Source organism: Propithecus coquereli, unplaced genomic scaffold (genome assembly GCF_000956105.1).
Source record: "Propithecus coquereli isolate 6110/MARCELLA unplaced genomic scaffold, Pcoq_1.0 Scaffold142, whole genome shotgun sequence".
NCBI lineage: Eukaryota > Metazoa > Chordata > Mammalia > Primates > Indriidae > Propithecus > Propithecus coquereli.
Genome location: NW_012138525.1, coordinates 5109597 through 5126689, shown reverse-complemented (window position 1 = coordinate 5126689; position 17093 = coordinate 5109597). Strand labels below are relative to the sequence as shown.

Here is a 17093-nt window from a genome sequence, read left to right as displayed (position 1 = left end):
GTCCACAGCCTGCCCCGCCCCTCCCTGAGCCCTATACCAGGTAGAGAACGGGGCAGAGCCCCTCCCAGGGCTCCTCGCTCTGCTTTTGGTTGTCCCAAGCCTCATTCCTGCCACAGCCCTGACTCCTGTGTGACTGTGGGCCAGGCAGCCTCCCGTGGGCCTCTGACTTCCCATCTGTGCGATGGGGGCATTAGCCCTGCTTTCTTGCTCCTGGGCTGGGGCTGGGGGCTCCATTCTGGCCTGGATGGGGTAGCAGAGAGGTGGTTGCCCCCACCCCTCACCCCCACCTCTGCTTCCAGTGTCAGGGACTTTTCTGCCTGGTGGGGGCCTGGGTCCAGGGGGGACTAAAGAGGCCAGAGGCTGAAGGGATATCCTCCTCACTGGGGGCCTCAAAGAAGACAAGGCCAGCACCACACCCAAAGTGCTTTCGTCCCATCCAGGAGACCCCCATTCTCCTAGCAAGGTCAGCTGGTAACCATGGCGACGGAGAAGCGCAGTGCACAGGGAGCCGGAGGCCTAGAAGCCCGTCCCACAGGGTGCTTGTGAGCACAGGTTTCCATCTAGAAGCCGCAGCTGTGGATCCTACTCCAGGCTCCTGCCCCTCCTCCCAGGGCTGCTTCCCCTGGGATCCCCCCCTGCCATGTGCCCAGGCCCCGTCCCTCCTGGCAGTCCCCTGTGCCCCACTCTAAGCTCAGCCACTGGAACAAACCCCGGGAGACCCAGGGGGAGCTCACCAGACAGGTCAGGGCTGATGACGTTCAGGCGCATGGAGACAGTCCTGTGCACATCCTGGGGGAGAAGGGAGAGCATCATGCGGCACAGCCCTTGGGAGCAGCTGCCAGGCTTACTCCCTGGCTCTGCGACCCTGTCCCAGCCTACTCTGGGGCCTTGGCTTTGAATCCCATCTCCACCTTCTGGCTGGGTGTCTTTGGGGAGGTCCTGGGAGATCCGTCCTGTGGGAGGGTGTTGGGCGGGCAATCCTTGGCTGCCACTGGGATGTTTCTGGCAAGTGCCTGGAGGCCCCTGACACCCGTGAGCACTTTGGGAGCCCTCCTTGTCCTTCACCCTGGTGAACGCCCTGGAGCGACCAGCCTGGTCAGCCCAGAGGCCCAGGCCCACTGTGGCTGGAGGGAGAGGCCCCCTTAGGGGTGCCCTGAAGGCTGCCCTGGCTTCCTACAGCCAGGAGGTTTTTAACCCTGGAGACCTTTCTATGTGGAGGGGCCTGGGGGTGACTCTCTGAGTGTCCAGGACTGAGTGCCTGAGAATGGGGGTTCACCAGGCAGTGAAGTGTTGCGATCGGCAGATGTGGAAGGTCAGAGTTTTGTGTCCTTTGTCCTAACCCCCTTCTGTAAGGTCTCCCGTTCATTGGGATTACACTGGCGGTCCCACTACATGGATGGGCGAGTGGACGGATGCCTGGGTGGGTGGATGGATGCCCGGGTGGTACGGCAGGTGGGGGGCGGATGGATGGAGGGATGAATAAGTGGGAGGTAAATGGACGGATGGATAGCTGCAGCTGCACATCCTGCCAATGCCCGAGACGCAGCAGTCCCCCCAGAAGGCTTGTAGGGTAGCAGACAGAGCGCCCCTGGAAGCCAGACTGTTAGGCCACGTGCCTGACTATGGCTCTGCCCTTCATCAGCTGCTCCCACGTCCCTCTGGGCTGCCATGTCCGTGCTTGCAAACCCCAGACTCAGAAGTCAGCCTTGAAGCTGGGCCTGGCCCAGACCCCACTCACCTGGGACCAGGTCCTAGGACGCAGGGCTACTGTGCAGCTGAGGGTGCCGGTCAAAGGTGTGGGCACCATGTAGACGCGGAGGAGGAAGCTGAAGCGCAGGTCGCCGTTAGGGCTCGGGGACAGCATGTTCACACAGCTGCTCTTGGCCACCCGGCCCTGGATGAGTTCCACGGTGTCCCCCTCAGGCCCCAAATCCAGGTGGCAGCTGTCTAGCTGGAGCACGAACTCAGGGATGGGTGGGAACACGCTCACCTGTGTGGGTAGGTAGGGGGACAAAGCGTGAGCAGTTACTCTTAAGCCTCCACCCAACCTGCCCTCTTGAAATATGAGCTCGTGGGAAGAAAAATCAGCCACCCGGAGTCCTAATGGTGGAAGGAAAGGCCTGGGCCTGCCTGGGGCAGATAAGGAGGAGAGGGTGACACTCCTGGCAGTGTCCTGGAGCGATGCCTCCTCCACCTGTCCCCCATGCACCCAGGCTGGCTGCCTCCTTACTCTGGGAAGTGAAACTCTCATCTCCTCTCTGGAGCACTGGTGGAAAGAAAGGCGCGTGAGAGGCCTGGGGGGTGGCGACAGCACACCGCGTACCTGCACAAAGCCCTGCTGGCCCAGCTCGAGGGTGCTGGAGGCCTGGAGGAAGTTCGGGCTGAGGTAGAGGCCCAGCTGGAGGGACAGGCTTTCCAGGTCGACGCACTGCACCGTTTTCTGTGGGAGGACAGGAAGGAGACTCGGTCAGTCTGGCGGCAGCAGCCAGGACGGCCACGGGGTGCTGTAGGAGCAGGTGTCACGGCCCAGAGGAGCTGCCTGACTTTCAGCCTCACCTTTTAAAAAAAACTGATACGTATCAAGATACGCGCCAGGCTGTGTGAAGGGCTTTCCCTGTGTCACCCCAGTGACTACTCCTAAGCACCCCTATGGGGTGGGGTCTTTCTTATGCCACAGTTTACAGGCGATGACCTTTGGGCCCAGAAAGCTTAAGTGATTTTTCCGAGGCCACGCAGGCAATATGTACTAGAACCCTCTGACTTGAGAGGCTGAGAGCGTGGCCCTCAACAGTACTGCTCTCCCACTGTGCAGAAGGGGAGACTGAGGCACCCTGGAGACATGGCTTGCCAGGGTCAGGGCCAGCTCCCTCCCAAACCAGCAAGGGGCCCGGCCTGGGACGCAGACCCTGGACGGGGTAGGGGGGCGGTCAGCACAGTGACCATCCATCTCACCCGCTGTGGTGATGAGCTCGACAGGAAATTGACGACCACCTGTGGGGACAGAGCCAAGGAGCGGGTCAGAGCCAGAAAGGACCTGGGGGTATCCCACGCAACACACCCATTTCATGAGCCAGGCTTGTCTTACGTTCTTCTGAGCACCACACCCTGTTCTCCCAGACAGTCCTCAGTGTGGAGGGCAGGGAGGCCCTGGAGGGGCACCAGCCAGGCTGGTCCTGACCCCTTTCAGGCCCCAGTCCTTACCTCATTGCTGATCACATGTTCGGTCACTTCCATGCCACAGCTGGAGTAGGCGCTGCGCAACACAAGCTGGTCATTGCTGTCCTCAGCCTGGCAGCTGGGGTCTCCGAAGGTCAGGCTGGTGACGGTGCACTTCAGAGCCTGGGTTGGGGGAAGGGCACTGTCAGCGGCACTGGGCTCCCCAGGGCTTGTCCGTCACACCCCAGCCCAGGGCTCCTAAGCCACAGACATAGCTCTGCCCCCTCTTCATCCTACCCCACTTAAGACTTTTCTTGGCCCGGGCGCCGTGGCTCATGCCTGTAATCCTAGCACTCTGGGAGGCCGACGCAGGAGGATTGCTTGAGCTCAGGAGTTCGAGACCAGCCTGAGCAAGAGCGAGACCCCGTCTCTACCAAAAATAGAAAAATTAGCCAGTGTCCTGGCACATGCCTGTAGTCCAAGCTACTTGGGAGGCTGAGGCAGGAGGATCACTTGAGCCCAGGAGTTTGATGTTGCTGTGAGCTATGACGGCGCCACTGCACTCTACCCAGGGCGACAGAGTGAGACTCTGTCTCGAAAGGAAAAAAAAAGGAAGACTTTTCTTGAACTTGCTCATTTTTGTGCTAAGCCTTGTCCTAAGCAATATCTGTGACATCATAAATTCGATCTGCTACTTATTATTTTTCTTCTAATATATATATTAACATAAATATAGGACTATTTAAATTAAAAACATTGATTTGAGTTCCACATAAAATCATCACTCATGGCCCCACCCCAGGGGCATGCAGGCCCCACCAGCATAATCCAACCTCACTCCTGGGATGGGCAAACTTTTCCTATGTCGGGCCAGACGGTAAAGACAGTCCTGTAACACAGAACGTCGTTGCGGTTCGACCATGGTCCGGTAAGGCCATAATGGAATCGAAGAATTCCCGTTACCTAGTGACTTCGTAGCCACTACGATGTTACAGTGTTTGCGGTGAAGCTGGTGTAAACAGACCTACCGTGCTGCCAGCCGTATAAAGGGTGGCATATGCAATTTTGTACAATGCATGATACTTGATAATGACAATAAACAGCTATGTTACTGGTTTATGGATTTACTATGTTTTTATCATGATTTTAGAGTGTACTCCTTCTACTTATTAAAAAAACCAGTTAGCAGTAAAGCATCCTCAGGCAGGTCCTTCAGGAGGTATTGCAGAAAGGCATTGTTGTCATAGACGACAGCTCCACGCATGTTACCGCCCCTGAAGACCTTCCAGGGGGACAGATGCAGAGGTGGAAGGCGGTGATATTGATGGCCCTGACCCTGTGTGGGCCTAGGCTAATGTGTGTGTTTGTGTCTTAGTTTTAAACAAAAAATTTTAAAAAGCAAAAATAAAAAAAAAATTAAAACTAGAAAAAAAGCTTAAAGAATGAGGATATAAAAAAACTTTGTACAGCTGTATAATATGTTTGTTTTAAGCTAGTGTTATTACAAAAGAGTCAAAACGTTACAAAAAATTAAATAGTTTACAAAGTAAAACAGTTACAGCAAGCTAAGGTTAATTTATTATTGAAGAAAACAAATAAATTTGGTGTAGCCTAAGTGTACAGTGTCTGTAACATCTGAAGGCAGCCATAGAAAATATGTAAATGAATGGGTATGGCTATGTTCCAATAAAACTTTATTTACAAAAACAGGAAGTGGGCCAGAGTTTGCCAAGCTGTCTTAGAAGAATCAAACCTTAGAATTTCCCACTCACACTCTTAGGATCAAAGAATCTCCGAGTCCTAGAGTTGAGTGGGCTGTTGGAGGTCCCCCTTCAGTCCAGCAAACTCACATCCACCCCTCCAGGATGCTTCTCCTGAGTGCCACTGCCCCCAGCTGCCCGGGGCCACCTTAGGGGATATCAGCCCACCAAGTAAAAATGGCTCTGGGGGAAGCTCCAGCCACACATGGGCCTGGAATTCAAACTTTGCACAGTGATCGTATTTCATAGGTCGATGCTCTCACCACATGCTCTGCATTTGGGATGAGTCCGTTCAGGCCATTTTCTTTGTGTTTTCTTCTATACAACTTCATGTACTTAGAATATGCATATTTCTTTTTTAACAAATGGCATCTTACCGTCCTTTATGATGCAGCTTAGTTTCTCACCCAGCAATAAATGATATACATCTTTCTGTGTCTATATTTATAGATTTACCACATTCTTTTGAACTGCAGCATAATGTTCCAGAGATTAATGGATTGCAGTTTATTCTTCCAGGCCCTACTGATGGATATTTAGGTTCCCAATTACAAATAATGTGACAGGGACTATCTTTTTACAACAAGCAAAGGTTTCTTTAGGATGGTGGAACTGCTGAGACAAAATTTACAAGGTACATTTTAGTGGTAATTAGAATAGTTGCTGTCAAATCACCCTCTAATGAGCTGGATCTGACCTCATCTCCCACCAGCTAGGCATGAGGGTCCCCCTTCTCCTCACCTTCACTTAGGTGTCATTTTTGCCTCTTGCCTACTTTGCTACACTTCAAAGATCATCTGGCCAATTTGCCTAACAGAAATTCTCTTTATTTCCAGCAAGGAAGCAGATTTTAAGCAATTGGGTAGAAAGTTGGGAGCTCTGCAGTCTGTCAACAAGATGGAGAAACACAGAGTGCCATTCCCTGGGGACCAGGCATCAGCAGCACTGGCCACCACTGGTCACTGCACCAGCTCCTCCTCCTCCCAGACATCTGCTGGGCCAGGCGAGGCAGAGGAGGAGGGGCAGGTGGACAGCACTCATGTGGGCCTTCATCCAGGCCCCTGTACCCCAACCCCCAAAAAACTTCCCTGTGGACTTAACCACAGAGTTCAACGTCACTCCAAATATCCCTGAGAGATGATTTATCAAAGCTCTAGCAGAGAGCTTTCCTCAGGCCAAAGAAATCACGCAGGGAAAGACAGGCAGCTAGGATAACCCAATTTTTTTTTTTCATGTCCAAAAAGTTAAAAACCATTGGAGCCAAAATTTAAAGAACTACAACAAATCAGGAGAAATGATGGACAAAGGGAAGATTATTTTTCTTTATGTAAAAAGCTTATAAAAATCATCAAGAAAAATACTCAGCCCTAATGATAAAGAGATTCGTTCTTGTCACTCACCTGGAGCCCATACTCACAACTCACTAGAGAATTCTAGATTCAAATGAGAATGGAACATCATGTTCCACCTCCCACATTGGCAAAGTTATTTGTTTTGTTTTGTTTGTTTGTTTTGTTTTTTAAATTATAGCCTGGAGAGAGAGAAGCGGTCTCACCCTTGGGAAAGTGGGTTGGAAATTTCACTCTTTTTTTTTTTTAAGAGACAGGGTCTCGCTCTGCCACCCAGGCTGAAGTGCAGTGGTGTCATCATAGCTCATTGCAGCTTCGGACTCCTGGGCTCAAGCGATCCTCCTGCCTCGGCCTCCCAAAATGCTGGGATTACAGGTGTGAGCCACTGCGCCTGGCCACTTCACTCCTTTTAACCCAGCAATGCCACTAATGCAGAAATCTATCCCAAGAAAATAATCCTATATAAAGAAAAGTTTCATGCACAATGATGTTTTTTGCCTATCTATAACATTACGGAATTGGAAACGACCTAAATGTCTAATAAGGGAACAGGAGTTAATTACGGCATGTCGATACGATGGAACAATACATGCTTATTAAACATGATATTACATACAGATGTCAAAGCTCTAAAAATACAGTAAGTGAAATAGCAGGAGACTAACAAGCGCATGCCTTGTGATTACACTGATATAAGAAATAAACAGAGAAAACACTACAGAAAGAAACACACCAAAATATTGGCAGCCATTTTCTTTGGGTGGAGAGATTAAGAGTTTCTTCTTTTCTAATTTTTACATATTTTTTAATGCATGTGTTTTTTTTTATAATAAATATATTTGTTTATCAGTTGGGCAGAGACCGCATTGTGCAGATATTCTGTTAAGTGACCACCCAGCTCAGCAAGCATTTAGGATTAATAATAACAACTACCTAGTACTGGCATTATTTACTGAGCACTTACTATGCACCGCATCTGACTGTGCCACGTGCTCGGCCTGTCAGACCTCATTTGATTCTCACCATGTGGTAGGTGCCTTTATCAACCTGACGTTACAAGTGGGAAAACTGAAGCTCGCAGAGGGATGTGACTTGTCCCCCTGCCTGGGCTAGGACCCCACACTTCTTGGGCTAGTGGAAGGACTACCTGCCCATGTCAGCCCGAGTCAGAGGGGCAAGCGCTCTCTTACCGCTACAAGATCTTTCTTCAGTACCAGAGTCATGACGTCGTTGGCGCACTTTGGCTGGAGCAGGGACATGAGCAGCTCTGGGCTGCAGGTGTCTTTGGGAGGAGTGGTCTGGACTGGCGCAGGGGAGGTCGGCAGCCCACCGCCTGTGGGGTACCAGGTGGACAGTCACCGAGCGCTCACTGTGCACAGGCACTAAGCCCTTCTATGGTTAGCTGCCCCTGCCGCCCGCGTGTCGCAGATGAGGAAAGTGCGGCTGAGAGGCTGAGCTGCCCAGCCCCGCTCCCACAGCAGCGCTTCACCCGCGCTCTGGCAACTGATCCAAGGGAGGGTAGGGGAAACGAGGGCCAGAGGAAGGGGGCTGGTGCTCACCACAGCTGGGGGCCCGCAGCGAGACGACACTGGCCAGCGGTAACTCCACAAAGGACGCTACGACGCTGGCGTTGAGCATCCGGGCCTCCCCCAGGAGGCCTTGGGGTGTGTCTGGGAGCACAAAGCCACGGATGTTCTTCTCTGGAAAGATCTTGAAGGAGTACTCACCAGTGGTCTAGTGGCAGGGAGAGAGGCAGAGCAGGGAACCATCGACACGGTAAGGGGCACTACAGGCCGGCCGGGGTTATGCCAGGCCTCGGTCCTGCTGTCCCCTCTGCCTGGCCTCCTTCCCCTATTTGTCCTTCAGCTCAACTTAGGGTTTCCCTCTCCAGGAACCTTCCCTGACCCTGCAGGCTGGGTTGGGGGCTCCCCAGAAGATCAGGGAAGGTTTCCTGGAGGAGGTGGCCCCTAGGCGAAGGTCTGAAGGAAGAACAGGTGGTGCACAGAGGAAGAGTGCTGGGGGCAGAAGGACGGTCGTGTGCCAAGGTCAGGGCTGGAGTGCTGGTGCAAGAGGTAGCCTGGCAGGGGAGGTCGGGAGTTTGGTTTTCTGTTTGGGGAGCTGCAGGACTCACCCAGATCTGCATGTTGTGGTTGGCGTCGATGAGCCAGGACACGTAGGGTGGACCCTGCAGGATGAGGACAGCGTCGGGATCTCCAGACGCGCAGCTCAGTTCCACCTTCACTGTCACTGTCCGGGGCCTGCGGGGAGACAGGTGGCTGCGTCGGCGTGGGCGGGTATGCCGACCGGGCCAGGCCAGGCCGGCAGTGGGGCCTGGCGTCGGGTGGGCAGCAGCTGCACTGCTACCCGGCCGGGTGTGGGTCTAGGGGGTTGGGGTGGGACTGGGGCGAGGTTGGGCCCCTCCGGGAGGGGACTGTTGGGGCCGGGCCCTAGAGACAGGTGAGGGCGACCGCGCCCTTACCTGGCTGGGGCGGGGCTTAATAAGGGGCGGGGCTTGGTGGGGCTGGGCTGGGCGTGGTCCGGCGCTTACCGGGCGGAGGAGCCAGGCAGGACCCTGAGGATGTGCGCCTCCTTGTGGCCGGCCACGCCTTCCAGGCGGCAGCCACGGACCAAGGCCGGGGTCCGCGGCTGCCATTCGAGCGTGCGGCCCATGTCGCGGCGGGCTTCTGGTAGGCAGTAGGACGGTGACCCCTGTGCTGTGAAGACAAGCGCACCTCAGTCCCCTCCCTGAGTGACCCGGCACATAACACAGAACCTAACCCTCACCCACAGCCAAAGGCATGGTGGTGGGGGGCGGGCAGGATGGAGCCCCAAAGGTGGGGAGGCATAGGAGGACCTGGGTTCAAATCTCCCCTCCACCAGTTACCTGCCTAGGGACCCTGTGCAAGTCCCCAGGCCTCGTTTCCTCATTTGTCAACACAGGGTCAGCATAAGGGCTGAGCCCATGGCACGTGTCAGGATGCAGCCCCGCACCCACCCAGCACATCGCCCCATTTTAATCTTTCTTACAGCTTTTACCAAAGCCTGAAATTATAGGATTTATTTTTCTGTGTGCATGCTTATTGTCATCTTCCTCATCAGCCCCAGGAGAGCAGAGCCTGGGTCTGTCCCCACAGAGTCCTCAAGCGCCAAGCATAGGGCTTGGCACATAGTTCACGCACAATAAATAATATGAAAGTGCTGTTTTTTAAGTGAAAAAACTGGCATTTCGCCCGGTTCAACCTGATATTTGGTGAAAGAGGACTAACTTGCTGTGCCTGAGTCTGAGGAATGGGCCGGAGGAGCTCAGATCCCTGCAGAGCAGAGCCCCAGCCCAGACAGGTTGCTGGGGACCCTCACCTTGGCCCAGACGGAGGAGGACGCTGTGGGGGTCGTCCAGCTCAGCAGCAGAGGTGACGGGGCCCTTTGCAGCTGCCCAGTCCAGGATCTGGCTCCTGGAGGTGAAGGGTGGCAGCTGCGTGGTGTTGACTCCATGGAGCTCTTGGACGAAGACCAGGTTGGGGTCCTGGGGAGACACGCGGAGGCTCAGAGTGCTGTTCTGGCCTGCGCGCATCCCGTGTGCCCACGCAGGAGGCCAGTAAGTGATTTGGGCAGTCAGCCCAGTGGCTGAGAAAAAGCGGCCAAGGCTGAGACTGCTGAGGCTGTTGGATCTGCAGTCAGCCCAGGACCCCCCAAACACCCCCACCCCAATCAGATCAGCCGATTTTCCCTTCCACACATCCTTGTTCAGCTGCCTGTCCAAACGTCACCTGTCCACCCCTCCATAGTTGTACTCATTTAACCCACATATGATGACATCATGTGGCTGTCTCCCCCTGTACTCTGAGGGTCCGTGGGGGACGACATCTACCTCGCCCATCCTTGCACAGTGCTTGACACATAGTAGGCACTGAGAAACATTTGTCTGACTTTGTGCTGGGCCCTGGGCCCCACGGGGACCCTGACATGCCAGCTTCACCCTGACACCTGGGTGCTCCCCGCACGTGGGAAGTGAGGGAAGAAGGGAGGAAAGAAGAAATGGGTGAATGAAGGAATTAATGAATTAAAGACAGAGAGCGATGGTCCTTGGCCTGGGGGAATCTGACCGTTCAGAAACTCGATATGCATCAAGTCATTTGAAGCAACAGAAGACAGAGAATATTATTTATAAGAAACGAAGGGGCGAGACAGTGCCCCGGTTGGTCAAGGGTGGGGAATCTGGGCAGCCTCCATTGCCAGTGCCCCAGGAGAGACCCAGGTGGGCTGGGGGGAAGAAACAGGAGGACTTCCTGGAGGAGGTGCTCTGGGGAATGAAGGATTCAGAGGAAGCTGTTGGGGCAGTGGACTCAGAGTTTCCTCTGAGTTCCATGTCCAAAGCGAGGAGCATTGAGCCGAATGAAGCAGCAGCAGCATAAGGGTTTCAGGCTAGATGCTAAGGGGGACTGCCAGACAGTGACAGTAGGCAAGACATCACAGAATGGGCCACCTACAATGAAGCACCATACTTTCCCTGCAGAAATTTAACAAGGGGGCAAAGTGATGAGCACTCTGGGTGCAGAACCCAGCCCCCATTGCGGGCAGGGGTGGGACAGTGGTTTAGAACTGGGATGGGGGGATGGATCTGCCAGGTTGTACAGCCCCTGTCTGTAAAATGGGGATATAGGAGGGATTAAAACGCCTGCCACCAAGGCCCTGAGCCCTTGGGCCTCTGCCTCTGTCCCCTCACTGGTCTCCGGCTCCACAGCCCCCTCCGCAGGTTTTCTTAGCCCGGCGGGGAGGAAGGAGCAGCGAGGCTGAGGCCAGAGCCAGAGCTAAGGCTGCTGCAACCTTCTAGCAGGCCGGAGCGGCGTGTTTCATGTTCCTGAGTCACCCTGGGCTCTGCCAGGCGCAGGTCCCACTGGCGGGAGGGGGAGAAGAAATGGGCGAAGATGGGGAGATGGGGGGTGCTTTTCCGCCCTCCCTGGGACCTTGACTTCCCCTCTGGGTGCCAAGGCTTGGCCCCCATGGTTGGATTTATCCCCCTCCCTCCTTCCTGGGGGCGTTCCATGCTGGCTTGGCCATGTCCGTCTGTCTCTGTGCCGTCCCTGTCACCAGTCTCGATGCTTCACCCCTTGCTCCTCACCCTCTACTTCTCTCTCTGTCTCCAGGCCTGTCCCCCATCTCTGCGGGCCCCTGAGCTGTCCTCTCCAGCGTCTGTCTGTGCCTCCCACGGTGGCCGCCCTCTCCCTGTTTCCATGTTTCTTTGTGTGTCTCTCCTCCCTCACCCTCTGCTTTCTCTGCTGTAAACAACAGCTGCTCACATCTGGGGGCCACCTCCTGGGGCCTTCCCTGTGGAGGAGGCAGTGCTGATCAGCCACCGCCTCCTCCAGCCCCAGGACGCTGGCTGTGCCTCCCAGCCAGCTGAGCTCCTGTCTCTGGTGGATGTGTCCAACACTTCCAGCTTGACTTTTTTAAAATAATTTTTCTCCAAAGTAGGCCAAGTCAATTAAAGCAACTCTTGCAAATTCAACAAAGTGTAAAGAACAAAATAAATGTCTCTCCTAATCCCACTTCCCAGCCATGACCACTGTTAACACCTTGGGAGGTTTCCTCCTGGCCCTTTCCCTCTGTATGGAAATATTTTCCAATATATGTCTTTGCGAAAAGTGAAAAGATTATTTTATGGAATATCATTGAGTCCAATTGTCCCACTGGACAGATGGGCAAACTGAGGCTCTATGAGGGCCAGAGTTGGCCAGGGTTGAACGTCAACCTGATTCCCACCTCCGGGTCTGGACTCTACCCAAGGTCTTGCCGCACACTGGGCTGTCTTTGTCAGGCCCTGGGGAATAATGTCAGATGAACAGGAGAAGCAGGGCTTGGCCACCGGGGTGGGAGACCCTGGTCCACAGGGAGTGACACAGGGACCTCCCATGGCCAGTGCCTGAGCCCGGGACTGGAGGTAACACACTCACATAGGCCAGGTGAAGTGGGATTCCCAGGGTCTGCAGCTGCAGGAAGACATTCTTGTCTGTGCTGAGGACCAGAAGCACCTCTTGGGGCCGAGTGCCATTTTGCGTGGATGCCTCGACAGTCAGCTCCAGTTGTGACACCTCCTGCAGGGGCAGGGAGAGACACACACACACCAGTCAGACTTGCATAGGTTGTACCACCCTGACTGGCTGATGACTCGTTCACTGTTGGCTTCTACTGCACTCTCCCTGCCTGGCCTGCTCACCCTAGCCTGGCCCTCAGGACACGCTCAGAAAATATCTGCTGATGAATGAGGGAGGTTAAGTCCCAGCAAATTCGAAGAGAGAAAAAAAATTGGGCTGAGCCTGAACTTCATCCAACAATCAATCAAGGTTTATTATTTCTACTGAGCGCTTACTGTGTACTGGGCTTTAGAGAGCGCCCGGGGCGTAGAGACAGTGACCCCTACCCCCATCGTCCCCCCTTCCTCTCTGGCAGTCCCTGGGTGACAACTCAGCTTGCAGCCCATATGAGACATTCACACTGCTCCCCCAGTTTGCAGCATTCCTGTTTGCCTTACTATTCTAAAGTATGAAAACGCTGGGGTTTTTTTTGGTATAATGCCATTATTTTGTTATAAGAATGTGCAGTCGAAATCATGTATGTCTCGAGATGTACCGACTGCATTAAAATTTCTCAACAACCAGTGGTATATGCATTTAGAATGTTCTCATAACACCACCACCGCCTAACACTCACATAGGGCCTACTGTGTGCCAGGACTGTCCTAAGTGCTTTACATATTAACTCATTTAATCCTTGCAACAACCCTAAGAGGTAGGTACCATTCTTGTTCTCACTTACTGATTTGGTAACCAAGGCACAGAGAGGTGAAGTCATTTGCCCAGGATCACACAGCAAGTAAGTCAGGGGCTGGGATTGGTACCTAGGCAGGTAGGTCTGGTCCTAACCACTGTACTGCCCTCGCACATTTTTCCCCACTGTAATCCCAAAAGAAAAAGAACACAGCAACCCACAAGGCAAAGCTTCTCTTGCAAGAATGGTCTCTCGCTGCTCAAAGACCTTCGGGGCCAGTGGTGTGTGAACAGGAGAGTATTGAGACCAAACCTGGTCTGTGCCCCCCCACCAGCGCACAAGGCCAAAGGCAAATGGAAACATTTTGCTGAAACACAGACTCCAGCTGCTTTCAGATGAAGGCTGGCCGTCTAAAAGAGACCCGAAACGTCTCTTCAAACTGTGAAAAAGGAGACTAGTGTTTCACGATGAAGACACCAGTGGAAAGTTTGCAGATTTATCTTCTAATCATCTCCTTGCCATTTCCCCAACTGATGTCACAAAGCCAGAGACAGTGTCACAGCCGCTGGAAAAATCTGCCCAGAAATATTTCCGTTACCCAATAATGACACCATAATCACTCTTCACTTGTAAGTTTGCTCTTTAAAACAAAAAAGAGCAAATATTATTATTTCACTCTCAATTTCACAGACAATTTTTTTTCATTTTGGGGTGCTATTCAGGTTGGTTATTTTAAAATTATTTTTATGCTAATTTATAGTAGCCTAATAAGATACATTTCAAATTTGTGTTTGTATCAGTTCACATGTTTGATTAGTGTTTTCTAATGGGTTTATAACTTTTGGTTTTCCGAACACATTGTTTCATCAGTTTTTAAAAATATTATGCATTCTAAACACTTTAAAAATTAAATGCCGGTCTGTGGTTTGCATAAGCTGGCGAGAAAAAAAATTAAATGCTGGATCTGATGTCATACTTTGATAAAATATGGCATACATCTAAATGTCAGAACTGACACTTTGTTCCAGGATTATGATCACTGCTGGAAATTCACCAGAGCGAAGCGAGACCCACGTCCGTTGTGACGGGAAAGGCCCGGCACAGCCGATCCGCCCGTGTCACTGGGGACAGCCCGCCCGGCTTCTTTACCCTGATTGCGTGTGTGCTGCTTGCTCGAACAATCGAGCATGGTCGCACAACTCTGCATACACCAAAACCGCTCAACTGTACACTTTAAATGGGTGAATTTTATCTCAATAAAGCTATTAAAAAACAATTGAATGTCAGTTGAATTACTGATTTTGAATTACTGCAAAGTGATTTCTCACAGTTCCAATTAATGGGTGCCTGGCCCGGTGCTGATCATGCTGCATGTGCTATCTGACCCAAGCACGTTCTCCCGTTTTACAGATGCAGAAATAGAGGCTTGGGGAGGGAAGCTGCCGAGGGAACTGCTGGCGAGTGGCGAAGTCAGGAGCCCAGGGCACGTTGGCCTGGTGCCAGAGTGGAGCCACAGTCCCTGGACCTCTGGGCACCTCACTTGGACCACGTCCTCCCTCTCAACCGCATCTCTCTCCTACACTGCCCCATGGTCTATCGCTGTCCAGCCCATCTGTCCGTCCTCATCTGGAGGAGAGAACGGCAAGACACACACACAGGGAATAGATGGCCCCTGGTTTGGCAGAAGGCAGCCAGGAGATGCCACAGGCTGCAGCGAGATCCGTCCTTTATCTCTTGGTGGCCACCCACCCCCAGGCCAAGGGCGCTGCCGGAGCCAGAGAATGCAGGCCCTGAGCTGTGAGGGAAGAGCCCTGTGACTGTCCAATCCTGCTGCTGCTCTGCACTGTCCTTGTTCCTCTGTGCCTCAGTTTCGTAATCTGTGAAATGGGGGTAGGACAGGGTCGGGAACCCATACCAGGTGGGGCTAGTGGATAAAGGAAGTGAAAAAAGGGAAGTGGAGGTCAGGGCCTGGTCATGCTGGGGTGAGGGCATTAGGAGGCTGGAACTTCAGGACACTTGTCACGACACTCAGCTCTTGTCCCGGAGCTCACAAACCAAACCCACCACTGAGCTGCCACCAAGTCCTTCCCTGCAGAGTTGGGGGATGGCAGGGGGTGGGGGCAATCACTGGCCGGGGTCACACCGCAAGTGAGCAGTTTGGAAACTCGGGGAGGCTGAAAGGCTGTGTGTGTACTCAGGGTCTCTGAGTGCCAGGCCAGGAGGACGCCAGCCAGCTACAGAAAAACCCGGTCAGGGTTTCCACGGCAGACGTTTGCATCCCGCGGCCCTGACTCAGCACCGCGGTCACTCACATGCACACGGGCTTCCCTCCGCCCTCCCGCCAGAGGCTCAAAAGCAAAGAAGGCCCCTGCCTTGCCCCCACCCCAGGCTCCCAGCCTTCCCAGTGGGATCCTGGGAGTTCTGGCAGACGGGCCAGCCCCGGGCCCCCAGTCCAGCCAGTCGGGGCCTGCCCCGGCCCCCTCCCTGAGCGGGTGGGCGGGAGCCCGAGTTTCTATTTTTGTGCCAGTATCCCACAGATGCCATTGTTGGCCCAGCCGTAGGTGGTGGGAAGGGGGGATTTCGGTGAGGAGGCCCCGAGTGCTAGTAGCCACTTATAGAAAGTCGCTTCCAGTAATTCTTCTAGGAGTGGAGCCTCGGGGCTGCTGCAGCCCCCACCCTCCCGGGGCCTGACCAGAGGCGGCCAGATTGTCGCCAGCCGTCCCTCTGTCCACCCCAGAAGACTCAGATGGTACATAGAGGCAGGGTGGCAGGGGAAGGGGGTCAATGCCAGACAGACCTGAATTCGAATGTGGGCTCAGTGAGCAGCCTGTGACCCTGGACAGTCACTGCTCCTCTCTGGGCCTCAGTTTCCTTATCTAGAAAATGGACTGAACAATATGCCCACTTCACAGACTTGTGAGGATTCAGCGTGATTGTGCCTGCAAAACGGGTTGTCCAGTGCCAGCTAACTACGTGGGGAGCTTGGCCTTCATCCCCTCTGCCTCTGCCCTGCACACTCGTCCCGAGGAGTGCCACGGTTTAGGGGCTGCCAGGGCTGGTGTTAGAGGTGGGCCACAGTTACCGAGAACCACGACACACCTCAGCCACGCCTCCCTGTGGCATCCCCTCTCTGGGCCTCAGTTTCCTTATCTAGAAAATGGACTGAACAATATGCCCACTTCACAGACTTGTGAGGATTCAGCGTGATTGTGCCTGCAAAGCGGGTTGTCCAGTGCCAGCTAACTACGTGGGGAGCTTGGCCTTCATCCCCTCTGCCTCTGCCCTGCACACTCGTCCCGAGGAGTGCCACGGTTTAGGGGCTGCCAGGGCTGGTGTTAGAGGTGGGCCACAGTTACCGAGAACCATGACACACCTCAGCCACGCCTCCCTGTGGCATCCCCTCTCTGGGCCTCAGTCTCCCCATCTGTGCTTGGGATCAGTGATGTTCTAGAATTGTATGGCCCCTGGATTCCAACCTGACTCACGGGGGTCCCAGCATTTGGCATCCAGGAGTCTTGGTCTCCAGCCGGAGGGCCACAGAGTGGGCTTCCGGAACCCCCTGGGGAGACACGCTTCCTCCCCAGCTGAAGGGCCCCCTGGTCCCTCTGGTGCTGCTGGTGGTCGGCCCAAGCCCTCCTCACCTCCCCAACTCACTTGCCTGCCTGAGAGGCCAGGGCTGGGCCCAGCCTGGGGCTTCCATGCTCCCAAAGGGAGACAGGAAAATGCATAATTCTGTCCTCAGGAGCTTGGGAGAAAACAAGACTAACACCTCCAAACAACCAGACATAAACAGCAAGCGACACCACCAATCACCTGGGGATGGCCAATCAGCAAATGCTTATATGAATGTACATTTTCTCTTTCCTTCCTTCCTTCTTCCCTCCCTTCCTCTCTTCCTTCCATTACCTATCCATCCACCCACCCATCTACCCATCCACCCACCCATCCATCCATCCACCCACCCATGTGTCCATCCACTTACCATCCACCCACCCACCCATCTATCCATCCACCCACCCATCTACCCATCCACCCATCTATCCATCCACCCACCCATCCACCC

At 53.9% G+C, this 17093-nt stretch overlaps 1 protein-coding gene across 1 annotated transcript in view; it reads right to left on the bottom strand.

Moving 5' to 3' along the window:
• Nucleotides 1-17093, bottom strand: part of ENG (endoglin) — a 31696-nt gene that overhangs the window by 1884 nt on the left and 12719 nt on the right. The window contains exons 3-13 of the mRNA XM_012639710.1: nt 12217-12357; nt 9623-9788; nt 8814-8979; nt 8397-8523; nt 7825-7999; nt 7456-7598; nt 3202-3339; nt 2953-2991; nt 2324-2440; nt 1739-1990; nt 735-789 (exon numbers count right to left, since the gene is read on the bottom strand). Coding sequence (XP_012495164.1) covers nt 735-789; nt 1739-1990; nt 2324-2440; nt 2953-2991; nt 3202-3339; nt 7456-7598; nt 7825-7999; nt 8397-8523; nt 8814-8979; nt 9623-9788; nt 12217-12357 — 1519 coding nt within the window. The remainder of the gene's footprint in view (nt 1-734; nt 790-1738; nt 1991-2323; nt 2441-2952; nt 2992-3201; nt 3340-7455; nt 7599-7824; nt 8000-8396; nt 8524-8813; nt 8980-9622; nt 9789-12216; nt 12358-17093) is intronic.